This window comes from Lissotriton helveticus, chromosome 3_2 (genome assembly GCF_964261635.1).
Source record: "Lissotriton helveticus chromosome 3_2, aLisHel1.1, whole genome shotgun sequence".
In the NCBI taxonomy this organism is placed as follows: Eukaryota; Metazoa; Chordata; class Amphibia; order Caudata; family Salamandridae; genus Lissotriton; species Lissotriton helveticus.
The window spans coordinates 281,033,207-281,052,539 of NC_136062.1; the positions used below are offsets into that span (position 1 = coordinate 281,033,207).

The 19,333-nt window shown below is 44.3% G+C and overlaps 1 protein-coding gene and 1 long non-coding RNA gene across 2 annotated transcripts in view; one reads left to right on the forward strand and one right to left on the reverse strand.

The window, feature by feature from the left end:
* The window catches only part of LOC144826658 (hydroxylysine kinase-like), a 379,966-nt gene extending 368,081 nt beyond the window's left edge, over window positions 1-11,885 (forward strand). The window contains exon 6 of the mRNA XM_078685224.1: window positions 11,143-11,885. Coding sequence (XP_078541350.1) covers window positions 11,143-11,267 — 125 coding nt within the window. The 3' untranslated portion in view covers window positions 11,268-11,885. The remainder of the gene's footprint in view (window positions 1-11,142) is intronic.
* LOC144826659 (uncharacterized) overlaps window positions 1-19,333 on the reverse strand; it is a 134,726-nt gene that overhangs the window by 14,517 nt on the left and 100,876 nt on the right. The window lies entirely within an intron of this gene.

Below are 19,333 nucleotides of genomic sequence, written 5' to 3' on the forward strand. Positions count from 1 at the left end.
AATGTGTGTGATAGGAGTATACATTACAGGATTAGCCTAAAGGACATGACACTACTCCACTCCACCCCACCCCTCTCCACACCATGCTACTCCACTCTGTCATCCCACGGGAAACAACCATTACGACGCGGTCATAACACCGCAGAACTATTATAGCGCGGATTTCAGAACGCAAGTCGTTACCACGACTTGCGCTGGAGGGCGCTCTAGACTAAGGAATAGTGTGATTTACTATTCCAACACCTTCCCTACTGTACGTAGGCTGGAGTTGGAGTAGTAAATCATACTATTCCTAAGTCCAGCACCCTACAGCGCAAGTCGTGGTAACGACTTGCGTTGTAAAAGCTGTGTTGTGATGGTACTGCGGTGCTATGTACCGCGTTGTACCATCATACATCCCATCCCACTGCACATAACTCCATTTCACTGTACGACACTGTACTCCAGTATACCCCTTCCCCAAGCCATATTAGGGCCTAGGAACCCCATCCCCATGGCCATTCTTCTTTAAATTGAAGGGGAGGGGAGCCGCATGGCCCCCCCTTCCTGAGCCTTATTAGGCCGTGCAGACCCCATCCCCAGGTCCTTCATTTTTATTAAAGGGGAGGGTGGCTGTGTGGCCCCCCTCTCTGAGCCTTAATTGGGCCCTGGGGACCCCTTACCTCAGGTACTTTTTTTAATGAAAGGGGAGGAGGGCTGCATGGCCCCTTCTCCGAGCCTTATTAGGCCCTAGGGACCCCATCCTCCAGGGTCTTTTATTTTTATGCGAGGGTCTCTCCAAGCCCATCACCCAGGGGCTTCGGTTTAATTAACGGGGAGGTGCCACCCACTAAGTCTTGTTAGGCCCACGAGAACCCATCCCCCAGGGTAACTACTAACATGAAAGGGGGGGTTGCGCTGCCCCTATTCCCTGACCAATTCCTGATCCCCCAGGGCATGCACTATTAAAGGTGGGTGCCCTGGTACCCACCCAGTGAACCCACCATGTAGTGTGGAGCAGAGTAGTGTACAATACTCGTGTTGAGGGCTCCCACCCGAAGGGAGCAGCAACTTAATCCGCTCAACTCTGGGTGGGAGCAATATTTGGGTCTGTTTCCCTCCCCGCATCACTGCGGCCAGGGAAACAGATCAAAAGTTTGCTCCCAGCTGGCTGGAGCATTTTCAAAGCTCCAGCCCGCTGGTAGTAGACTTTGTGTTTGTTTCTGCTTGGCGAGAAATTAAAAAATGCTCCTGCCAAGTCGTAGCAAGCACATGTTTCCCTGCTTGGGCCAGTGGGAGAAGGGAAACAGCTATGTACTGGAAGTGGGCTTCCTGGTACATAGCTAGTGAGTTTATTGACCCAGGGAGCCCCATCCCAATGGGGATGGGGCTCCCTGGGTCAATAAAGGCTTGGGGGGCACAAGGCATTTTGGCCCCAGGGCCGTTAGAGGTTCAGGGAGGGGGGCTGCAAAGCCCCTTTCCCCAGTTTGAAATGTTTTGGCCCTGGACGTGGGCTTTCTGGGGACTGTCATGTCTTGGGGAGGGGTCCGTGCATCCAATCTCCTATATACAATAATGTCAGCCCTGGGGCTGGGCTCCTAGGGGCTTGTGATGGCATGGGGAGGAGGGTGCACATTCCCACTCCCCACATACAGTAATATCAGTGTGAGCAGCAAAACCACTATGGCCTGGAGGTGAGCTTCCCGGGATTTAGCTAGTGAGCCTGCCCCGGGAATGAGGCCGGGGGTCAATAAAGGCTTGGAGAGGGGTGGCGGCTGAGTAGTTTTGGCCCCGGAAGTGGTCTCCCCGGGGCCTGTAAAGATAGAGGAGAAGGGATGCATGCCCCTCTCCCATTAAGAAAACAAAGTAGCCCCAGACCGCCATTTTTTTTACTTATGCTTCCAGGCAAGTCCTGTGGGATTGCAGCAATTTCTGCAGATTTTTTTTGGGGGGGGGCTTTTGGCCATAGGTGGTGGGGGGATCTCTCTGGGTATGCCCCCATGGGGACTAGGAATTCAGGCTATCCTTACCCTGGCCCCTTAAATATATTTTTTCTAACTTGTTTAGGCCAGGGGACTTAGTCCCCGAGTCCTGTAATGGCTGCAAGCAAACTTTTTTTGATGTTGCTGGCAGTCAATCTAAGCGCTCACTCCATCAGGAGTTACAAAATAAGTTGCCAGCTCCTGCAGGCCCATGGGGCCACTTGCAGGGAGCAGGCCCCGCCATGGAGGCCGCGGGGTCCCTTTTCTGTCCCAAACAAAAGTTAAAGATAGGGGTTTCCCAGGTAAACACCGGGACACTCCAAAAAATATTAAAATGAAAAATAAATGAGTGGAAGGAGCCACTCATTTATTATTCACCACTCCTTGAATGAGCGTCTCATAATGCCCCGTAAGGATTTTCTTAAAATATATTTTTTGAAGCCTGGTGGTGTCCCTAAGAGAAGCAGGGGTACCACAGTGCCATTTTTAGGAGGGAGCCCACCAGTAACAATACAATTAGGCTACTAGTGCCAATTAGTCTCCTAGTGCCACATTTTTAAAGAGCTCTAGCTCTTCAGCTGCAGAGCAGAGACCCCTTGTGCTTGGTTCTATAGTTGCACTTTGTAACTTGAATTTTTTTAAAAAAGAAAGTGGAAGACATGATGATTTTTTGAATGAAACTTTATTATATTTTTTTTGTGCCAATCACTTTTATTAAAAAATGCACTGTGTTAATAAAACATAAATCATAATTATTGCTGACATTTTGAGAAAGAAAAATAGGTGTGCTTTGTATATGATGACCCCTGAATAGGCTCACTTTATATATTTTGGTGTTCATACCCGTGTTCATACCCTTACTTAAAATAGCACCCTTCATATTGTAATATTACATAGTGAGCCATGCGCACCCGAAGGGGTGTAGGCGGCTTTGGGTGCCCGGGTGTGTGCCGAACCACCCACCAGCCTCATCCCTCCACCAGAGACCAGGCCATTCAATCAACCCCATTCTGCTTACAGCGCAGCATCTGGCTGCAGGCCAGGCCCTGTCCCCGATCCCAAGTTACACACTGCTGAAGCTTTGTGTTGTGGGGGTTGGCTACCCATGGGGGTTTGGATGCCAGTGCCCAAAGGCTGTGAGTAGTGTGGAGTTGATTTTACGTCTGGTAATAAAATATTACTTTAGGTTAAAAAAACACAGAAATTCACAGAAAAAACAAAGGTTAAAGTGATACTGAGGTATTGTAAATATATTTTACTTTACATTAAAAAACCTTAGAAATTTACTAAAAGAAACAAAGGTTAAAAAGACGTTATACTTAAATTATTACTTAAAACAGTTAAACCAAACAACCGTTGAAGTTCACCAGTTATATTTAACTCAAGTAACTATAACTCATGTCCTAAAGTAACTATTACTCCTCCCTTTGCCATGCACTGCTTATAACCTCACATATCACATCACTCATGACATGTTCTGAGACATAATTGATAAAATCGTTATTTACCACCAACTATAAGTTGGTGGTAAATAACGAATACCTTTGAAAATGCTAATCTGTGCATTTTCAACTGTGCCCTGTCGCAGACATACATGCCCTTAGGGCATGTATGTGTGCCACATCTGCACACAAGCACGATTCAGGTGTGCAACAGGGTGTCAAAGTGACACCCTGGCACCCTTGAATGTTTCCCCCATTTTAACGTATCTGTATTTTCCGTAATTGCCATTCATTCCTATGGGCCTCCAGGCCCATAGGAATGAATGGCAATTACCGAATCAGTAAATACCGATTCGGTAAATACCGAATCTTACAGATTCGGTAATTTTTACCGAAAATATATCTACATCCCATTTACCTATTCTTAAATACCGAATCGGTAAAATTCGGTATTTAAGAATAGGTAAATTGGGATTACCTACATCTGGCCCAAGATGTTTTATTAGCCCAGTTTCAACATGAATATATATATATATATATATATATATATATATATATATATATATATATACTCACGAAGTTCCAAATAAGCGCGCTCTCAGGAAAGTACAAAATCAGCACTCAAGATAATAGTAGTGTTGTTTAATTCACAACGCATTTCACCAGACGAACTGGCTTGATCACGTGAATTATCTGTTGACCAATCACCATTAAATGGGTGTAAACAGGAAAAGAATATGAACATAGGACTGTGTTGCAATTCATATTGAGCAATGTAAACTGAATGTCAACAACGTAATCATGTGAAGGTCACATACTAATACTGCAAATTTAACAGAATGGTCTCACTCTATACATTTCTCATACGATATGATAAAAAACATAAATAAATGACAGTGCTAGTTGTACAGTCATTTTGTGTGTCAAGGTGCTTCAAAAATATGAGGCTAACACATCACGTCATAACATTGCAAGAAAAAGCAATTTATAAATCGGTACATGCCGTGTTGAGCTGACAAACACCGGCAACGTCTCCTGGTCTCACCCTCCCGATCACGTGGACCCCGGCGGTGCAATCCCCGCAATACAACGTGATTATACGCATACGGCATGAGTGTGGGAGAGCATCCAATACAGTAATATTATGCTGCTAACGGTGTGCAGAAGAATATTCAATGCAAAGTTTAGATTCTAAACTTTGCATTGACTGTACATCAACTGTACAACTAGCACTGTCATTTATTTATGTTTTTTATCATAACGTATGAGAAATGTATAGAGTGACACTATTCTGTTAAATTTGCAGTATTAGTATGTGACCTTCACATGATTACGTTGTTGACATTCAGTTTACATTGCTCAATATGAATTGCACATCATGGAACTCATGGTGTACACACTGTATCACAGTTATTTTCAAGCGGACAAAAAATGGTACCTTCAACTATCCGGGATGGCAATGGGAAACTGTGCTGCTCCTACAAATGCCAATATCTACATGGAGAATTTCGAAAATACACACATATATGCCAACAACACCTTCAGTGATAAAATCAAAATGTATGCCAGGTACATTGACGACCTGTTCTTCATATGGACTGACACGAAAGAATCACTCACGAATGCCTTAGTGCAATTAAACACGAAAGATGAACGCATTCAACTCTCATGGTTAATTAGTGACAAAGAGATTTCTTTTCTCGATGTTCACATTAAGATTACAGGAGAAGGATTCAGAACTGATTTATATCGTAAGACCACTGACCGTAACAACACACTACACTTTACCAGTTTCCACCAGGGATCGCTCAAAAAGCATCTACCATACTCTCAAATGCTACGCATTAGACGGATTGCATCGGATGAAGAAACCTTTAATTTTAGAATCCAAGAAATGCACAACCGGTTCCGCGAAAGAGGATACCCTGAAACCATCCTCAAGGAAGCTCAAACTCGCGTGACAAAGATCACCAGACAAGAAAGCCTTTCCAAAAAACACAAACAATCAGATGACCGCATGCTTCTGGTATCCAAGTTCTCTACAGCCAGTACTAAATACAAGAAAATCATTCTTAAATCATGCTACAGATTGTACCTGACTTCCGGGACATTTTTTAAAATCCCCTACTGTTTGCATACACCCGAAGCAAGAATCTCAAAGAAATCTTAGCAAAACCAACACCTGACAGTACCAACTACAAAGGAACGCAACCATGCCTCAACTGTAATAATTGTAATTGCGTCATCAAGGGCAATACCATCGGACATCCCATGAAAGGCAACCCCATCAAACTACACGTCAACGCCACTTGTGATTCTATGAATTTGATCTACGCGTTGAAATGTCCCTGCGGTAAAATGTATATTGGTAAGACCGAGAGAAAAATAAAAACTCGCATGAATGAACACAAATCCAATATTCGTACTAAACAGGAGAAATCTAACATTGCTATGCATTTCCAGGAATTTCACCACACAGTTGCGCAACTTAAGTTTATTGTACTTGAACTCATTTCTCCTACAGAAGGCACAGACATTCGCAAGCTATTGCTTAAGAGAGAACTTGAATGGATTTTTCGTTTACAGACATTAAAACCACATGGTCTTAATGATCGTGTTGAATACAGCTGTTATTTGTAATCACTGCATACTGATTTTACCATCGATTGCTCTTTACTACATCACACTTTATCTTTATCCGTAACCTTCCCATCCTTTGATTTGAGCACTCATCCCCTATCCCTAACACCACTCCAAGATGGCCACCACAGTAATGCCCTTTGTCCGTTTACCACGCGTTAGCCCGCCCCTTTCCTTTCTCACATCCCGCCCTTGAATTTTATTTACTTCCACACACTAACAGCAAACTAACCAGACCTCCAGATTTTCGGCAAGGAGAGATAAACCCTCTCATGCACCTTAAGAAGTAAGTCCCACATCCTCAGTCTCACACGGAACCTTTTTGGTTTCCGTGCACCTTCGGCACTCGCTGGTCTATCTTTCACCTGTTAGCTGCACTTTTAACACTCACCGTTCATAACACTTTTAATAAACGTCTGCCCACCACCTTAATTTGATCGCCACTTAAGAATTAATAATAATCGTCACCCCACCCGGTTTATGTCTCCTCCTCACCCTAACACGGGTTTATTTCTTCTTTCGTTTTAGCTCTCCTTGATAAAGGGCGTTTCGCCCGAAATGCATTGGAGTTTGTATTAAACACTTGGAGCCTGCATTAAGCATTCATAGTCAATATGATTTAAATACCAACGAGATTGCTAAAGGAACTATTCATGGAAAAATAAATTCTTTAAATCGCTGAACAACTTTGGAATCAATTTGTTTGACCCTATTTGGAGTGCCTCATTGGGGGATGTATTAGCATTTTCATGCGTACACCACATGGTTCATTAAGTTAAGCGTTTGACGGTAACGCTACCCTCGAGAGCACCCACTCCGACTCACCTGCATCCTAACATTTGTTTAAAATCGGCAGTGCACCACCTACTGACTTTCTTTGTCAATATGAATTGCAACACAGTTCTATGTTCATGTTCTTTTCCTGTTTACACCCATTTAATGGTGATTGGTCAACAGATAATTCACGTGATCAAGCCAGTTCGTCAGGTGAAACGCGTTGTGTATTAAACAACACTACTATCATCTCGAGTGCTGATTTTGTACTTTCCTGAGAGCGCGCTTATTTGGAACTTTGAGAGTAATTTATACAGCCGGTTGTCTCCGCCGGCGTGTGCGCCAATCTTCACGGGTCCGTGAGTTCCGGTAGGAGTGTTTTTCGAGTGGATTAGTATTGAGGACCTCTTCAAATTGGACCGGCCAAGTAACTGCAACCCTTCGGCAGTAGGAGTGTGATTCCAACCGCAAGCGCAGGCAGGAGGTAAGCGGTACGGAGCATTCCGTCCTCAGGGGGTAGGGTGGGGTGACCAGCGGTGGTTGGCCGCTGTTTCCTACGCGCCCCGGGGCAGCGGGTGTTTTGACGGTAGACCGCCCGGTATACCTGCTTCTGCATAATTTTGTGGTGGGGAACGAGGAGCACATTATCATCAACTTGTACGCGATATTACGTGTACTCAAGAACTTTCTTGTGAGACAGTACTCACCTCTACACGAAGGTAGTGAATTGTGGCAAAGATAACCTAGTATTCACTAGGGGGATTGTGAGTCAGCACTCTGGGTGATTAACGTGTTGTAGGGCAAGCATGGAGGAGGATGAAGAATGTACGAGAGCAGCACAGAGCATGTTCATGAAAAGAAATAATTCTGAAATCAGAGCTACAGTAACAGTCGGCCTCAACCTTTTGATGACAAACTCAAACTATATGAGAAACTTAAAAAAACGGAAACAACTAAATGGTGGGAGGCTACATCGTTACAACATTATGTTGCCCAGAATATGGTGCCAAGAGGTCTTAGAATTTTCACTACACCTACATACGAAAAACCAAACCCACTAATGCTGGAGGAATGGTCGGAGAATTCAGCATCCAGCTCATGAAGGATGTTGGATATTTTGATCAAATATGCCTGGCTGGACCGTGAGAATATAATCAAACAGATTAATGAAATAATGGATGACCTCAAAAAGAACACAGACACTGACAAACTGGACACAGCTCTAAAAACCATTCGAGAAAGATTAGTGAAACATGAAGAAGATATCAAAGCTCACAAAGAAAGGAAATTAAAAAGGGACTATGGTGACTATGACAGTGGGCGTATTCTTACGTTTAGCAACAAATACGATCATTTGTACAAAGACAACAGCATTAGCAATACGAACACAGATGAGCACAATACCAATCAAAGAAATGAAGCTGTAACAACAAGTGAAAGTGAATCAGATGTTTCCACGATCAATTAGGCAACACCAAGACCTAACAAGAAACAGGTCACTTTTTAGACGAATACAGGACACTACCGAGGGGTCGTCTAACAACGCGGGAAACTCCGATTCCCAAAACAAGGGGACAGAGAGGACGTGGACGGGTCCGCGGAAGAGGCAATGAAAAAAACAGAGAACCAGACTCCGACAACGTTGGAAAAAGAGGCAGGGTTTGTGGGGCAATGGGAAAAAACAGACGCGCCAGAAAAGGCTACTGATGGATGACAGAATGGTAAATCGAACAATAATCAATTTGTCCAAAAGAAACATGAACATCGATGAAAAAAGAACACTCTGCCTAGGTTTATCCTTTTGCCCGTCGAATCCCTCTAAATACACTGATAATCGCATTGACCTGTTCAGATACATCCACAAGTTCAAACTAAAAAAATGGCATGCCCTGAAGGGTAATAGGGACGTGAATAGTGATACCGTTGTGAACATAGAACCCAACACTATGACGTTTGATATTTGTGACACTGAAACTCTTAGCACCATGTTTCATTTGGGTCTCAATGAGGACGAGTGAGGAGTCCACTAACCCCACTCAATTACTGTCTGAATTGGACATCAGTACTGATGCTGCAGCCAACACCAAGTTTAGGCCCAAATCCATTTTCACTCCAACATTAGCATATGACAATATAGATACCTTCCATGAGGTGGCCAACAAAAATCTCAATGAATACAGACATAAACAATTGAAGGGGAAATACAAGGGTACTTCCAATCTCACTTACATACAAAAACAAGCCCTCAAATTTCTAATGGAGGATGACAGGATTGTCATCCGTCCGGCAGACAAGGGGGGCAATATTGTGATTTTAGATCATGAACAATATATAGAGGAAGCCAACAGACAGATGTTTGATGTCTCGTTTTACGAACCGATCGATTCAGATAAGTACAATCTGAGCATTACCATCATTTGGGATTTTTTAGTGGAGTGGAGAGACAAGGGCATCCTCACATGGGAGGAGTACTGTTATTTAAAATGTGATTATCCAGTACTCCCGGTATTATATCTTCTTCCAAAGATACACAAGGACGCCAGTAGACCACCAGGCTGACCGATTGTTTCATCAAGAGGCAGTGCCTCGGAACATGTTTCCAAATATATAGATCATTTTTTAAGAGAGCCCGTTGTCAAACTTGCCAGTTATGTCAAAGACACCAAAGACTTTTTAAAGAAAATAGAAAATCTCAAATGGGATACAGACTCTGTTCTAATCACACTTGACGTGCAGAGTCTGGACACCATTATTGACCACAAACAGGGTTTAGAGGCATGCGAATATTTCCTTTCCACCAGGAACATAAGATATCGTGAACATACACGCATGTTATTGGAAATGGTTAAATACTGTCTTGAGAACAATATATTTCTTTTCAATGGTACACTGTTCCAACAGATTACCGGTTCAGCCATGGGCTCATGCTTTTCTCCCAGTTTTGCCAATCTTTTTATGGACAGCTGGGAGGAGAGCATCAGATCCGATCCCATTTTCTGTCAGGATTTTCAGAATGTGTTGATGTGGCTTCGCTACATCAACGACTTGTTCATTGTGTGGAAAGGATCTACGGAAGCAGCAGGGGAGTTCATCAAAAGATTAAACATCAATGATCGTAACATCATACTCAGTGGTACCATGAGCAAGAGTAAAATTGAGTTTCTTGATGTGAAGGTGGAAATTCAAAACAACAAAGTCCATACTTCTCTTTTTCGTAAATCCAGTGCAGGCAACAGCATCCTCCATGCCCTCAGCAGTCATCCCCAGAATCTCAAATGGAGGATTCCATATGGGGAACTGCTGAGGGCGAAACGGTATTGCAACACTAATCAATCCTACCTTCTAGAAAGAGACACTATCATAGGTAGATTCAAGGAAAGAGGATATCCTGACTGGGTGCTCAAAACTGCCATGAGCAGAGCAGATTAGATAGACAGGTCACTTACCATCTCAGACAAGCTCACTGACATTGATGATGAACATGAAACCACCAGACCCGTTCTCACATTCAGCTCTGATGCTCAAGCGATCAAGAAAATCATTACCAAAGATTGGGGAATTCTCAGGTCCGATAATGTGATTGGCAATAAGATTCCTACTAGGCCGAGCATTACTTATCGCCGCAATAGGAACATGAGAGACATGTTAGTACATAGTGACATCACTACGTACCCCACATCGAGCTTGCAGGACCTCAAGGGATTTTTCCATTGTGGCCACTACAAGGCGTGTGCCCAGAGTAAAAGCTGCAAGGAAGCGTGTTGCAATGGTATCTCTAAGAAGATTACACAATTTCTCACTTGTACTTCCACGTTTATAGTATATGCCATCATATGTACCTGTAACAAATGGTACATAGGGAGTACCCCATGCATGGCCAAGAAACGCATCATGGAGCATGTAAGGGCAATTACCAATTTTGACCCCAAGTATCCTGTGGCTCGCCACTTTAGGGAGAATCATTTTTCAAATCCCAAAGAACTTAGATACATTATTTTGGAGCATGTGGCTAAACATCCGAGGGGGGGCAATAGAACCCTTAGACTCAGACAGCGGGAATCTAGGATGATCATAGATTTCCAAACCAAGGCCCCGGGAGGACTTAATCAGGAAGAGGAACTTATAGTCCACCTGAAAGAATAATCTATGTACGGTATATATTTGAAAATGTTGCTCTGATTCTGTTCTGTTCCTTCATTTATGTACAATTATGTTTTTTCTCCAATTACTATCTTGCACCCTAGGAAGTTTGGATATTTTGAATGGTGAAATGTTTTTAACAATTCTATCATAGCTGATTTGTACATATTTTCTTTTTATTTCAGGAGAATCAAGGAGGGGCCCAGTTATCTTCACTCATGTTGCACGGGCGTTCTTTCCCCAGTTGGTCTCCATCCCCTCACGAGCACTGGGAGCATTCCTACATGCATCTTTTGCTCTTTTTTCATAACTTTCACAGGCATGTAACATCATTGTGGACATGTGTTTTACCATCGTGTTTTATCGTGATGTAATTGGATCACAGCTATGGTCCTAGGACATGTAGGACGTTGGCACTTGCCGATACTTGCAGTTCGTTCATGTCTTATGGGTCGCAGATACAGTGAGGCACTTGCCAGCACTATCTTTCACTGCACACCACCATATTCATGTTTAGATCGGGAGGGTGAGACCAGGAGACGTGGCCGGTGTTTGTCAGCTCAACACAGCATGTACCGATTTATAAATTGCTTTTTCTTGCCATGTTATGAAGTGTTGTGTTAGCCTCATATTTTAGAAGCATCTTGACACACAAAATGACTGTACAACTAGCACTGTCATTTATTTATGTTTTTTATCATATCGTATGAGAAATGTATAGAGTGAGACCATTCTGTTAAATTTGCAGTATTAGTATGTGACCTTCACATGATTACGTTGTTGACATTCAGTTTACATTGCTCAATATGAATTGCAACACAGTCCTATGTTCATGTTCTTTTCCTGTTTACACCCATTTAATGGTGATTGGTCAACAGATAATTCACGTGATCAAGCCAGTTCGTCAGGTGAAACGCGTTGTGTATTAAACAACACTACTATCATCTCGAGTGCTGATTTTGTACTTTCCTGAGAGCGCGCTTATTTGGAACTTTGTGAGTAATTTATACAGCCGGTTGTCTCCGCCGGCGTGTGCGCCAATCTTCACGGGTCCGTGAGGTCCGGTAGGAGTGTTTTTCGAGTGGATATATATATATTAATGGCAGCTGGCTAAGCTGAGAAAATAAACCACTCTGAAGCACAGAATCTGGGTCTGCTTTTCGTCATTTGGTCAATGAGGCAGGAGCCTTGGTGTTGGTGGCGACTTACATTCATATATAATATATATATATATATATATATATATATATATATATATATATATATATATATATATATATATATATATTACCTACTGGCGGTTGCCAGTAGGTATATATAGTTAGGACCTAGTTTCCATAGGAAATCCGCAACATTCTATTGGGAGTAACTTTGGCGCCGGTTGATGAATCTCCGCGAATTTCTCAAAGAAGATGGCCCGCTCCTTCCCTGAAAGTTTTGGGGGGATTCGTCAAGTGGGGGCTGAGAAAAAAGGGGGGTCCCAAAACGTGTTTTCCCCATGTTATTTTCCATAGGATGATTAGACACGGCTACAGCCCGAACCGCTGAACGGAATTACACCAAACTTGGCAAAATGGTAGGGACTGGTACGCAGTACGGCCTTTTGTTTAAATGGTGTAAATCCCTCCAGTAGTTGTTGAGGAAACTGAATTTGAAAAAATTGATATATCTATATAAGCTCACTGTAAGCTTACTGTACTCTGTACCTTCCCGAGTACGAGCTGCATTCTGATTGGCTGCCAATGTCTGTCAACACTCCAAAACAGAAATTGTTGGCAGCCATCTTGTACCTCGGTAGACTGAGGCACAGGAAAGCAGAAAAACAAACATGTAGAACTAAAAAAGGGGGCAGGGTAGAAGCACCCCGACCCCTTAGGCCTGCTCAGGGGGTCCCACAAGGACCCCCCAGGGCCCCCCCCCAATTTTTTATTTTTTTAAATCACGGGCTACGCATACCGTGCGCGAACGTACGTGTACGGTACGCGTACCCCGCGATTTTTCAAAAATAAAAAAAAATTTAGGGGGCCTGGGGGGTCCTTGTGGGACCCCCTGAGCAGGCCTAGGGGGGCAGGGTGCTTCTACCCTGCTCCCTTTGCGTGTTTTCCACCTTTGTTTCACTGCTTTCTTGTGCCTTGGTTCTACCGAGGCACAATATGGCTGCCAACACTTCCTGGTTTGGAGTGTTGACAGACAGTGGCAGCCAATCAGTATGCCTTCCCGAGAAAGCTGCATGCTCATTGGCTGTCAACACTTACAACCAGGAAGTGTTGGCATCCATCTTGTGCTTGATAGACCGAGGCACAAGAAAGCAGAAAAACAAAAGTGAAGAACACAAAAAGGGGGCAGGGTAGATACACCCTGACCCCCTATTCCTGCCCAGGTGGTCCCACAAGGACAAAAAAGACCCACATTTTTTTTTTTTTAAACCTGGTCTGATTTTTTTAAAATTCCCCCCCGGGGGACCGAATCGCGGCGGCATAGTGATAAAGAAGTGTGGGGGGTCCACAATCCCCCCCACACACTGCCCCGGGGACCGCCACCCCCGGAGCAAAGCAACGCAGCCCCTTGGCGCATACTGGAGGCTCCTGGTGGGCTACTTGGCCCCCAGGGATCCCCAGTATGCAAGGGGAATTACTTCCTATTCTGCAAACACGCCAGGGGTTGGGCTGCAGAGAGGTGTAAAAAAGGGTGTGGCCTCATTACACCTCTCTGCAATGCAGCCCCCTGGTGCATACTGCAGGTTCCAGGTGGGCTAGTTGGCCCCCAGGGACCCCCAGTATGCAGGGGGAATTAGTTCCCCCTCTGCAAACACGCCCGGGGGCTGCGTTGCAGAGAGGTGTAAAAAAGGGTGTGGCCTCATTACACCTCTCTGTAATGCAGCTCCCTGGCTTATACTGGAGGCTCCTGGTGGGCTAGTTGCCCCCCAGGGACCCCCAGTATGCAAGGGGAATTAGTTCCTCCTCTGCAAACGCGCCAGGGGTTGCGCTGCAGAGTGTTGTAAAAAGGGGGCGTGCCCTCTGAACACCTGCCTGCAAAAATGTAGTACATCAGTATAAAAAAAATAACAATTAATACATTTAAACATTTTCATTTAAAAAACCTTCGAAATTCAATGAAAAAACCATAGGTTTCAAGCCTTATATAGTTAGGAATTAGCATTTAAAAAACCTTGCAAATTCACTTAAAAACCATAGGTTTCAGGCCTTATATAGTTAGGAATTAGCGTTTAAAAAACCTTGCAAATTCACTGAAAAACCATAGGTTTCAGGCCTTATATAGTTAGGAATTAGCATTTAAAAAACCTTGCAAATTCACTGAAAAACCATAGGTTTCAGGCATTATATAGTTAGAAATTAGTATTTAAAAAACCTTGCAAATTCACTGAAAAAAACATAGGTTTCAGGCCTCATATGGTTAGGAATTAGCATTTAAAAAACCTTTGAAATTCACTCAAAAAACTATATGTTTTAGGGGTGTTATAGTTAGCTAGACATTTCACTCATACAAAACCATTGAAATTGCTCTTATATAGTTAGTTGTACTAACTATATTTCGCGCACCAGCAATCCACTGCTGATGATGTCACATATTAGATCATTCATGACTTGGTCAGTGACATCACTGATGACATCTCAAATGACATCACCGATGACATCACTGATGACATCATCCAGTGAATGTGGTTTGCTTTGTTATTTAAATATGCATTATATATATAGCAATTCGCACCTACCCAGCCGGACATTGGGCACAGTTCCTCCTCGTTTCCCTGCTATTACTCCTTCCTCCCCTCCCTCCTATGAATCTTGAAACATTGTTTATTTGTACTGTATCTTACTATGCTCTTGTATCTGATGTAAATTTCAATGCAACAAACCTAAATGTGAAGCGCTCTGATACCCTCATGGGTCAAGTTTGCGCTATATAAAACTTTATATATAAAAATAAATAAAATCAATTACTTGATGAATTACAAATAAATAATAAGCCCGGAAATATTTGTTAGTTTCAGCCCCAGTGGGCAAACAAGTAAATGGCCAGTGCCAAATAATCAATTGTGACTAGATAATAAGCTCACTAAATTTGTAATTCATCTAGCCCTCCTCTTTAAGCATTTTCACCCCAAAATGGCACAGGTTTTTTCTTTTTATCCAGTTATTACAATTGGCTTTTTTTTGTTGCTTACTGCCAACACTATATCTCTGCCAATCACATTTGTAATCTTGCCCTGACCCCACTTGTTGGCACTACTTATCTGACTACAGCAATGAAACATTTGCTTCTGAAGTAAAAGAAGCAGGACCTCTGACCTGCTGTTCAGGGACCTATTCTCTCCCCCTGCAGCTCCCTAGTTAAGTGCTGCTGCCTGCGGTGCCATGCTCAGTCCTGACTGGGGTAAAGGCCTATGTTTTGCTACTCAGGTTTTTCTTGCCTTCTACTACTATGTCCACTGTGCTCTGCTGTGCTGTTTTGATTGTGCCTGTCTCTGTTTTTCATCCTTGTTCTTCACTTGTTTTCACTTCCCAGCCTTCATGTCGCTGCTGCCCACGAGGCCTCTCCCCCCGCCGAAACCCCGCTCCCGCCTCCCAGCTGCTAGCTCCTGCCCCCTGATCCAGTGGGAAACCAGCCTCTGATACTCTAATACCTCATACTCACCGCGTGCCCATAATCACATACACTTCCATACAGGCCAGTTAAATCCGCTGGGGTCAATTTTTATAATTGTCTCTCTTAGGTTAGTTATCTGATATTTCTAACCTATCGTTCACTGATCAAAAAAGTTCTTTCCTCTGGTCAATGGACCATTAGTTAAACTAGTTGATGGTGAAATGACATGAAAATAAATTTACTTTCTCTGCAATGAAATAACAACAGACTCAGGAAACATTTTAAATGTTTAAATGTTTATCTAGATGAATTTCATGTGAGCCAAATTCAAAGTACAGAACGGTCTCCGTCACCCATGGAAGGAAACGATTCAAATTAATAAGATTTTCAATGACGATACTTTGAAAGGAGAGGATGGAGAGAGAAGTACAATTTAATTCTACAATATATTTACCTAGGATGGTGTGTAAACCAACCCCTCAGCCAAGGAGTTGGGAAAGGTCACCCGGGAAAAGACATTAAACAAAGGCTTCAGGATTCAGGACAGGATCCAGGGCAGGAAAAGGTGAACTTTCTAGGTCCGACGCTTGCGTCGCACCCCTCTCTGACACTATCTTCCGCTTCGATTCTTCTGCGATATTCTTCTAATTATTTGGCTTAAATTTTAAGTCTGCAATATGATTCTTCTTCAGCATTCGCTCGTTACTCCACAGCATCCCGAGCTCTGCAGCATTCTTGTCTCTCTGTTCTAACTAACTAACTAAACTATCTCAATTATACCTTTCTAATGCCATGTACCACCCATTAATGTTTCAATTTCATAGAACTCCTAATTCTGGTTGGACAGACAAAGGGGATGAGCATCACACCATGCCAGATTTTCATCATATTTTCTTTAGTTCATTGGCTAATGATCCCGCCCCTTAATTTTAATCATCACAAAGCTTCCTTTCACAGGACATAAGGATGGTTCCCAGGGTATGTTGCTGTTTCATTTTTTTGATGGCATTCAAGGATGACAGTGTAGCATCTGGCTCATCTAGACTGCGCATGTATAATGGGTCACATAAGATATAGACTTTGGTCCGTGACAGAGGCCCGAATATGAACTAATAAAAAAGTCAAAATGTAAATATATTAATTTCAAAATAAAATGATTTCACTGTATACCACCTATCTCTACTCTAATTCCATTTACTTTAAAATGCTCTCCCCGCATTAGCAGTTAGTAAAATACCTTCCTTTAGTTTCAGCAAAGCAGATGTCTAGCATGTGAACTCTCAAGCAGCCATTTTGAAGGTGTCTGCACAAGTGCAGAAATTTCCCTCCAAGCAAAAGCTTGTAATTACTACGTAGGTGCAGTTGACGCATGTGCAATACAATTTTCCACGTTACCTGCCATTTTAGATTTTACTAGAGTTACTCGTTAATAGGATATGTACGCAAGTTTCTCTATTCTCGAAAATGTAGTGCATATTAATTACACAATACACAATTAGTATGACATAATGAGTTATATGAGAGGATTTTCTTCAAGCAAGTCTCTTTCCTAAAAGCCCTTGCTCATTCACCCCTTCCCTACTTAATGGCAGCCACTGCGAGGGAGCACGAGCAGGACCTCTGACCTCCTGGTCAGGGACCTGCTCTCTCCCCCTGCAGCTCAGCTGTTAAGTGCTGCTGCCTGCGGTGCCACGCTCTGTCCTGACAGGGGTTTGAGGCCTGTATTGTACCCGTTTTGCTGCTCAGGTTTTTTTTGCCTTTTTCTTGCTGTATCCACTGTACTGTGCTGTGCTGTTGTGACTGTGTCTGTCTCTGTTTCCTCCCGTTTTTTCTGCCTTGTTATTCACTTGTTTTCACTTCCCAGCCTTCCTGCCGTTGCTGACCCGTGGCCCCTCCCCGATTCCCTGCTCACATCTCCCAGCTGTTAGCCCCTATCCCTTTGCCTACTTAATGGCGGCCACTGCAAGGGAGCACAAGCTGGACCTCAAACCTCCTGGTCAGGGAGCTGCTCTCTCCCCCTGCAGCTCCACTGTTAAGTGCTGCTGCCTGCCGTGCCACACTCTGTTCTGACAGGGGTTTGAGGCCTGTGTTGTACCCGTTTTGCTGCTCAGGTTTTTCTAGCCTTTTTATTTATGTATACACTGTACTGTGCCTTGCTGTTTTGACTGTGCCTGTCTCTGTTTTTTCTTCCCGTTTTTCTGCCTTGCTTTTACTTCCCAGCCTTCCCGCCGCTTCTGCCCCCATGGGCCCTACCTCTGCTGATTCCTCGCTCCCGCCTCCCAGCTGCTAGCCCCTGCCCCCACCCCTACTTAATGGCAGCCGTTGTGCAGCCGCGCAGCAGAAGCGCCTCGCAACCAGCACCAAGGACCCTGGATCTATGACCATTTCACCATTACAACTCCACTGCCCTCCTCACACTCAACCCCTCAAGGAACAACAACTGCCAACGGTTGAAGCCGAACACCACTCACAGCCAGTTCTCCTGCCGACACTGCGATCAAACCTTCACAATCGACACCACCCCCATGATAGCCACATCCACGCCGGACGCCGTCACCACAGAAGCCCTGAAGTGCATCTTCCTCACAGTGTGCTCCCTGCACAGACACGCCATAGAAATCTGGGACCTCCTCAACACTCTCTCGCCTAACGTCGCCTTTTTCACAGAAACCTGGACCAACACCTCCTCCGCCCCCGACATCGCCACTGCCATTCTTGATGGATAAAAGATCCAGAGGAAGGACCGCGTACACTCCCAGGAAGAGGACTCGCCATCGCACACAAGAGCTCTCTCTAACTCTCCACCTCCAGCACGAGCGACCCCCTTTCCAACACAGAGCACCTCCACTTCCAGATCCAGACAAATCCCAAATCCATGCTATGAGGCGCACTCACCTACAGACCTCCTGGGCCCGTGTCTCTTTCACCACCACCATCGCTGACCTCATCGCACCCCACGCCATCGCCTCCATGGACTATGCACTCATTGAGACCTTAACTTCCACCTCAACAACCACAGCGACCCGACTCCACTGCCCTCCGGGAAAACCGCACCAACCTCGGACCGAAGCAGCTCGTCACCACCCCCACCCACAAGGCTGGACACACCTGCTTCAACTCCATCCGCATCCTCCACAAGACATTCAATTAGGCACGAGCGAAGAGCTCTGCTCTGCCCTCGGAGTGCGCAGAGATTTGCCTACTCTGTGTTCCACAGAGAACGCGGAGTAGGCAAATCTCCGCACACTCCGCAGCGGAGCTGTGTTGACCAGCCCCCACCTCCACTCCCCCATTAAGAATTAATAAAAATTACGTTAAAGGTAAAAGAATAAATACTTTCCTTGACTGCTGTATCCTTAAGCTGCTGTCCTCCTCTTCCTCAAAATCTCAGGGAGATCTGGCATGCGAGCACCTGCGCATGTGCATTCCTTGTGAGAAATGCGCAGGCACGTGCTCATGCACAGATCACCCTGAGATGGCAAGGAAGTGGAGGGCGGCAGCCCGGTACGCCGCAGTCCAGGTAAGTCTTTATTCTTTTACCTTTAATGTAATTTTAATTAATTCTTAATAGGGGGGTGGAGGCGGGTGGCGGAGTGGAGTTCCACGGAGTTTATTCCCAACTCCGTGGACCTCCCCATAGTCCTGCTCCGCCAGCTCCACTCAGGGTTACATTCAAGTGGATCCCCCGGAAGCCTGAAAGATCGTCACCCACGCACTCATAACCAGCAGACTGGACTACGGTAACGCCCTCACCAACGGAATCAACAA